This window comes from Ochlerotatus camptorhynchus, unplaced genomic scaffold (genome assembly GCF_037179485.1).
Source record: "Ochlerotatus camptorhynchus isolate MF236.1 unplaced genomic scaffold, CSIRO-AGI_Acam_v1.1 ptg000307l, whole genome shotgun sequence".
NCBI lineage: Eukaryota > Metazoa > Arthropoda > Insecta > Diptera > Culicidae > Ochlerotatus > Ochlerotatus camptorhynchus.
The window spans coordinates 1,462,028-1,470,009 of NW_027040795.1; the positions used below are offsets into that span (position 1 = coordinate 1,462,028).

The 7,982-nt window shown below is 43.9% G+C and overlaps 1 protein-coding gene across 1 annotated transcript; it reads left to right on the plus strand.

The window, feature by feature from the left end:
• Positions 1 to 4,951: 4,951 nt before the first annotated feature.
• Positions 4,952 to 7,426, plus strand: Non1 (nucleolar GTP-binding protein 1). Its single transcript, XM_065229066.1, has 4 exons — positions 4,952 to 5,112; positions 5,200 to 5,474; positions 5,539 to 7,018; positions 7,093 to 7,426. Exons 1-4 carry the CDS (start codon positions 5,065 to 5,067, stop codon positions 7,246 to 7,248), a joined length of 1,959 nt encoding a protein of 652 aa, XP_065085138.1. The 5' UTR covers positions 4,952 to 5,064; the 3' UTR covers positions 7,249 to 7,426.
• The last annotated feature ends 556 nt before the right edge of the window (positions 7,427 to 7,982 follow it).

Here is a 7,982-nt window from a genome sequence, read left to right on the forward strand (position 1 = left end):
GCGTCGGACTTTTTACGGTAAACCTCCGTGCATTGTTGATCCCACCAGAGCGATGGTGTTTTCTTACGGATTGACGATCGCGGCACCGGTCGTGTTTGAGCTTGAAGTGCGCTGTCGACGATGAGATTAGAGAGGAAATTATATTCCTCCAACGGCGGAAGCTCTTCCACTGACGATACTGTATCGTCTATCGCGGATTGGAACTTAGTCCAATCGATGTTACGGGTTAGATCATACGCGACGTTAACGGATTCTGACGAGTTGAACCCACTGGCAATCGAAATTTTGATCGGCAAATGATCACTACCGTGCGGATCCTGGATTACATGCCAAGTGCAATCCAACGATAGTGAATTGGAGCAAAAGGTGAGGTCTAATCTGCTACCATTCGAGGATGGACCAGCCAAACGTGTTACTTCTCCATTGTTAAGGATTGTCATGTTGAAGTTGTCGCAGAGATCATAAATCAAAGTAGAACGGTTATCATCGTACAGCTCCCCCCAGCCTGTACCGTGGGAGTTAAAATCTCCCATGATCAACCATGGAGCGGGAAGTACCGCACATATGTCGAAAAGTTGTTTGCAATTAACAGAGACTCTAGGAGCAATATATACAGAAGCAATACAAAGGCTCTTACCTTTAATGGTAGCCTGACATGCGACAACTTCAATACCGGGGAATTCGGGAAGATTCACTCTATAGAAGGAATGGCACTTTTTGATCCCCAAAAGTACCCCTCCTCCACGTGAATCCTCACGATCCAATCGAATAATGTTAAAATCAAAAAAAGGGAGATCAATTTCTGAAGAGAGCCATGTTTCACAGAGGGCAAATGCATCGCAATTATTGTTATGGACTAAATACTTGAACGAATCTAATTTCGGAATAAGACTTCGACAATTCCACTGTAGAACAGTGATCAAATCCCCGACCTCGTTTGGAAAATTATCCATCGAAGGAGATGATAGCTGCAAGAAGGGGCCATTTTGAAGTCAATTGCTTCAAGAAGGATTTCACAGTGGGAAGCAATGTGAGGACAATGCTTTTCAGAGGATCAGAAATGTTGAGGTATTTGAGAATACCGTCCACAATGTCATCAAATGAGAACAACCCAGATGAAGAAGGGGTTTCTGTTCTTAAAATTGGGGCATCAGGGGTTTTGGATGTCCCCGGAAGTGGTGGAAAATCCTGGGTATAGTCAGTTCTGCGGAATCCAGGAGGAGTAGAAGTCTCCTTTTTTCCACCACTCCTTGATTTAGGCAAGCTGATTTGGGGTTCTTTATTTGCAACAATCCGCGAACGGATGCGCTTTCGTTTCCGTGCAGAACCTTCCGGAAAACTGAAAGAAGTTCCCTCCTCAGCCAAGTCAGAGTCAGTCTCGTCATCTGACAAAAGAGAAAAGGGATTTTTGTCATTGGTCGATGGCGTGGCTGTCTTAAGCATTTCTGCAAAAGACCGCCTGGAACGTTCCTTAAGGGAGCGTTTCATTTTGTCCCCGAGCTGTTTGTACGCCGGGCACGACGAGAGAGCATGAGGAGGAGTTCCGTTGCAGTACACGCATTTTGGTGCAGTAGCTGTGCAGGCGCCATCCTCATGCTTCTCCCCGCATGTGGAGCAGCGTGCCTTGTTGCCGCAGTGGGAGGCCGTATGTCCCAACCGCTTACAATGCTGGCAGTTCATGACCCGAGGTACAAACAACCGCACAGGAAGACGAAGTTTTCCCAGCTCGATGTATTGAGGAAGGGCAGATCCAGAAAAGGTCACCCGAAACGAGTCTGTGGGGGTAAAACTCTTTTTACCCTCGCTGAGCGATACTGACTTCATTCTATGAACGGCCAGTATCTTTACCGGAGGAAGCAAGGGGTTCTTGAATCGGCCAACCGCTTGCTTCTCCAGTATCTCGGGGTTCAGACTCGCCTCAGTGACCACGCCTTCGATCTCCACATCAGAAGCTGGAATGTACACCCTATATTCCAGTGTGAAAAACTGGGAAACAGCAATTTCATTGGCCTGTTTCAGGTTAGCGACGGTCACACGAAGTTTGTTGTGCCTAACCTTCGTTATTTCGGTCACGGCAGAGAATCGCTTTGTCAGATCATCAGATATCTGAACAACATTCAAGGGTTTGTTTTTGGGCTGAAAATAGACAACCCATGGGCCAGTCGAGTCATTCGGGTAGGCCCGCAATCTGGTGCTTTTCTCAGCCTGCCCATCGACAGACTGAGACGACGAACCAGGGATGACATCATCATTCTTCTGCGATGAATGGTCATCCATGTCGTCTTCTGACAAAACATCCATTTTGTTCAACTAGTGGGAGCGCAAAACGCTCTCCCACTGAACGCACCGACACAATACACAGAAAACACTACAAACACAGAAATACAAAATGAAAATTTAACTAATGGGGGAGTAAAAGAAACAAGAAAAAAACAAAAACTTATCTGATAATCCTATACTACTACCACCGAGCGTTATATGTGTAGGCGTTTACACAGATGGCTGGAAGAGACGCGCTGCGTGGATGACCTTCGTTGTGGTGCACTTGATCGAGGCGCGGCACTCAGCGCACACAGGCGCACGATGATTGATGAACGATGTAGATGTAGAAACGGGTGCTCACACTCGATGATGATGATACGTGAGCGCGTATGCGTGACCACGCAACGATGATGCCCAAATTTGTTTGCGAATTTCCAATAGCACGGATTAATCTTTCCGAAAATGACACTTTCTACTAAAAAAAAACTCACTTTTCGATCAATTTACCGGGAACTATGCCAGGAGTCACTTAGTGAGAAAAAAACTGATAATTTATATCAAGCGAATACCGAAAAAACTTCCAAAACAACGGAGCGCGAAACAAGTCGACCGTACTTCTTGCTAGGACGCAGTGGGATGGTGGCGTATAATTTGAGAGAGTACCTTGTAAGCGGCGCTCAGCAGTGTGATCGCGCGGTAGTTGCAGCAATCCAACTTGTCGCCCTTTTTGTAGATTGGGCAAACAACACCTTGCTTCACTCCTCCGGTAATATCCCCTCCTCCCAAATCTTGGCAATTACCCAGTGCAGCGCTCTAGCCAGTGCTTCATCACCGTATTTTAATAGCTTACTTGGTTGTTGATCTACACCAGTTGCTTTGTCGACCGATCTCCTCCTCAACTTCTTGAAGATCAGGGGCCAGTAGCCTGTCGTCTCCTGCACGTGCTTCAAGGTCTGTTACCGTGCCACCTTCGTTTTCTACTGCATCACCGTTGAGGTGCTCGTCATAGTATTGCTTCCACCTCTCAATTTTATGGAGTAACCATTTTACGGATGTTGTTGATCTTCCGGACGACGGTCCCATGGCTATCTAGGTACATGTTTATGTCACGACCCCAAATATTTGTTTATATCACAGTTCCTAATGTTTTCAAAAAAACCGCAGAACTCTAGGATCAGGATCATGGATTGACTATTTTTACGGATGTTCCGGATTTTTCGAGGACCGTTCCGTTGTCTCCAGGATCCATATATAGGCACCATGATTGTATTCTGGCTAATTGTGAACATTTGTGCCCATTAATCTAAATTACAGATCTTGCGCCACTTGCAAACCCCTACAAACACACCTTTCAAAAAGACGTGTAACAACTCTTGTAGCTTTTTAAAAAAGTAGACGACTCTATTTTCAAGTGTTTTGCAATCAAAATCATCTAGAAACCCTAGGAATTCTAAAGGTACCAAAATTTTTGAAATTCATTAAGAAATGGCTAAGTTGTGCCATTGCAAACTTGCCGTTACACGTTTTTCGAAGGCATCGTATTCGGAGTGTTATACCCTGTTCACATTACAGCCTATATCACGTAATATAGGCTGTCTTGCAATGAGCACTCATACATAGGATTTCCAGTGAAAACTAGATGCATGAGTGCTCATTGCAAGACAGCGTATATCACGTGATATACGCTGTAATGTGAACGGGGTATTAAGCGAATTAAAGTTGAGTCGGTAATAATAAAAAAAACTACAGATCTTTCGGTAAATTTCAATCTCCATATCGACTCCAAACTTACAGTTCTCCAGTAAAGTCGATTACAAATCAAGCTTATGTTTTCGGTAAACGTTACCGATCGTTCGGTAGATTTGAAAGCTAATTTTGCTGATTCAGTTTACAGATTTTTCGGTAATGCTCTCGATTACCGAAATCTTTACCGACCGTTCAGCTGTTGAGAATTCGGTAAATGAATCACCGAAGTCGGTAATTTTTTCTAAGTGTGTAATGCGCATTTCACACCAAATTGGACTAATAAGCGCGTTTTCACTTATTAAAAAGTGTGATAAAATTGCAAGTTTACATCTAATCGTCTTGGTGTCTTCGATGCACTTATTCCTTATAATGCAAGCAATAAGTGCTCCCAAGACATCAAAACGATTTGACGGAAACGTGCACTTTTATCACACTTTTTGAATTTTTGGGACAGTCCAGTTTCAGATGCAATCAGCAATACATGGGACATTCATCTTGATTTGTAAACCACGTTTTAAATTGTCAATAAATTGCATTCGATGGCATTAAAATCCATTAAATGACAGTTCACTCTATGGTGAGGGGCGCTAAAATGGTGATGCTTGAAAATGTAATCGCACTAATTTAACATAGTTCCTGTGCACCAAAATTTATGCAATGGTTCCATTTTTAATGTAGATTACGAATATGTAAAAACATCAATACCCCTAAACATCCCCATTGAGGGAAAAGTACTTAATTTTGGGTAGTTTTTCATCTCCGTGTAGGTGGGCTCTACCCAAATTTGGGTAGTTTTAAAATAGCGTGTATAGCGTGTACTGTATTCAGTGCTCACCGCGAGGTGCTGCAGCAATCAAACGGCCACTCCCTCGACTGTCAATTTGACAACCGCGTGTTTTTCGTTTCTGTCTCTCTCCACGTTTGTTGACCGATTGCAGCAAACGTCAAAACTCACTCCTTTTTTCGTACCATCACCTCGTGTTGATTTGGTACTGAACCGTTGTCCGACGGTTTTTCAAGTATTTTCCGCGGAAAAGTGCCGGAAAATTCTCCAAAATGAGTATGTACAATTTCAAAAAGATTATGGTGGTGCCGCCAGCAAAGGTAAGTGAAATTCCGACTGATTAATGAGGTGAATTGGATTGTTTTGGACGACGTCATTCCTAACCTGTATCGATATGATTTTTTCAGGCCTTCATCGATATTATGCTATCGAAGACCCAGCGGAAAACGCCGACCGTGGTCCATAAGCATTACAAAATCAGCCGGATCCGGGGATTCTATATGCGCAAGGTGAAATACACCCAGCAGAACTTCCACGATCGATTGTCGCAAATCATTCAAGATTTTCCCAAGCTGGACGATGTTCATCCGTTCTATGCGGATCTGATGAATGTGCTGTACGATAAGGACCATTACAAATTGGCACTTGGACAGCTGAATACGGCCAGACATTTGATTGATACGTGAGTAGAATGAGAAAAATAATCTAAGAAATATCAGGTTCCAATTTTGTAATATACTTTTTAGTGTGGCAAAGGATTACGTTCGATTGCTGAAATTCGGAGATTCGCTGTACCGTTGTAAGCAGTTGAAGAAAGCCGCCCTTGGCCGAATGGCCACTATAATGAAACGTCAGGCTTCCAATCTTACCTATCTAGAACAGGTTCGCCAGCATCTGTCCCGTTTGCCATCGATTGATCCATACACCAGAACGATTATCATTTGTGGCTTCCCGAATGTAGGCAAATCCAGTTTTATCAACAAAGTCACTCGAGCAGACGTTGAAGTGCAACCCTATGCATTTACCACAAAGAGCTTGTACGTCGGTCATATGGATTACAAATATCTCAGATGGCAAGTCATTGATACGCCTGGAATTCTGGATCATTCCCTGGAGGAGAGAAATGTCATTGAAATGCAGGCCATTACGGCCATGGCTCACTTGAGAGCTTGCATTCTCTATTTCATGGATGTTTCCGAGCAGTGTGGTCATTCGATTGAGGAACAGGCAAAACTTTTCGACAGCATCAAACCATTGTTCGCCAACAAACCACTGCTTCTTGTCTTGAACAAAACCGATATTCTGACTATGGATGAATTGGATCCCGAGAAGAAGAAAATCATCGAAGACCTTGCAGATGAAGCCGAGGAGATTCCGATTTTGCAAATGTCTACCGTCACCGAAAAGGGAGTTATCGAAGTCAAGACAGAAGCTTGCGAGCGTCTACTAGGCTACCGTGTGGATCAGAAGCTGAAGGCTAAGAAGATTGATGGTGTGCTGAACCGGCTGCATGTGGCCATGCCGGAAAAACGTGATGACAAAGAGCGTCCAGCGTGCATACCAGAATCAGTTCTCGCAGCCAGGGCTGCAAATGCAGATAAGCTCGCTCGTCGCCAACGGAAACTTGAAAAGGAAATCGAACTGGAAATGGGAGACGAGTACATTCTGGACCTCAAGAAGAACTACACCGACATTGCGGAAGAGGAACGGCATGACGTTATTCCAGAATTCCTCAACGGCGTCAACATCGCAGACTATATCGATCTGGATATTTTCGAAAAGCTGGAAGAACTGGAACGCGAAGAAGGGCTTCGTCTGGAAGCTGGATTCTACGATCCTCCGCCGCTTAATTTGGACGAAACTCTCCTGGAGATTCGAGAAATGGCTAAGCAAATCCGGCTTAAACGGTTCCTGCTTAAAGATTCTCGTAAGATGCAACAGAAGAGTGGCCGTCCGGTTATGCCCCGACACAAACAAGCGATGGTTCGTGATCGCAAGGTGGACAATCTGCGTAAAACTATGGAAAATCTGGGAGTCGATATGGCTGGATCCGAGCAAGCGAACTTCTCCAAGAACCAGGTTGATATTCGCCGTAGCATTATGCCAGCGGTCGGTGGCCCCAAAACACCCAAAAAGGATCACGAATCGTCTGCCATTGTCAAGGCTACCGGGCAGCTGCTCAAGAGGAGAACTCCGGGACACGAGATGGGTATCAAGGATGTCGTGGTAAGATTAACAATTCTGCAATATCTCTCGCAACACTGTTGTGTAACATTTGCTTTTTTTCTGTTTCCTAACAGCTCAAGAAGAAGGCGAGGGTTATGGCCAAGCACGACATTGCCAAGAGGGTGACGAAATATTCCCGCAAGGGAGAAGGCGACCGACACATACCGGATCTGATGCCGAAGCATCTGTTCGCCGGCAAACGTGGAACGGGCAAGACGGATCGTCGATAAGGTCATTAAAGTCGATTCGTATTTAGCTCTATCCGTTTGTGATTAATATTTTATGTGTAAGTAAGTTTCGTTCTTTATCCTTCTACTGCTAAATCTTTTTTTGAAATGTATTGAACATGATTGGAGCCAATTGCTGGTTATAAGTAATAGTAACATATAAATGCAGATTTATATATCATATCATTTTGCCTTCTTGTCATCCGAAACGTCTCACTAAATTCGTTGTTTAGGGGTCGCCTGAAGAAAAATTTAACCAATGGAAAACAAAATAAGTTGGAGTTATTTGTGAGATACGTCCGCATCTTGAATGCAGGGTTTGAAAGTTAGTTTGGGATCGTGACATAAATATGAACCCTGATGGCCATGGGACAATCTGCCGGATGATCCGGAACATCCGTGTAAGTGGACAATCCACGAAACTGATCCTAGAGCTCCGCGGATTTTTCGAATGCATTAGGAACTGTGATATAAGAAATAATTTTCGGTTGTGACATAAACATGGACCCAAATGGACATCGTATAGAAGTGGTCAAACTGATCCTAGAGCTACCCGTTTTTTCCAAAAACACTTGGAACTGTCTTATAAAAATTAATTTAGGGTCGAAAGATAAACATGTACCAAGAAGGCCTCCTCCGGAAGATTTGGAACATCCTTAAAAATGGTCAATCCACGAAACTGATCGTAGAGCTCCACGGTTTTTTCGAAAGCATTTGGAACTATGATATAAGAAAGA

Excerpts from the sequence above, each read along its gene's own strand:
- Non1 (XM_065229066.1), top strand. The coding sequence starts at position 5,065 with ATGAGTATGTACAATTTCAAAAAGATTATGGTGGTGCCGCCAGCAAAG. Across the intron at positions 5,113-5,199 it reads TGGTGGTGCCGCCAGCAAAG|GCCTTCATCGATATTATGCT; the intron begins GTAAGTGAAATT and ends TGATTTTTTCAG. Across the intron at positions 7,019-7,092 it reads TGGGTATCAAGGATGTCGTG|CTCAAGAAGAAGGCGAGGGT; the intron begins GTAAGATTAACA and ends GTTTCCTAACAG.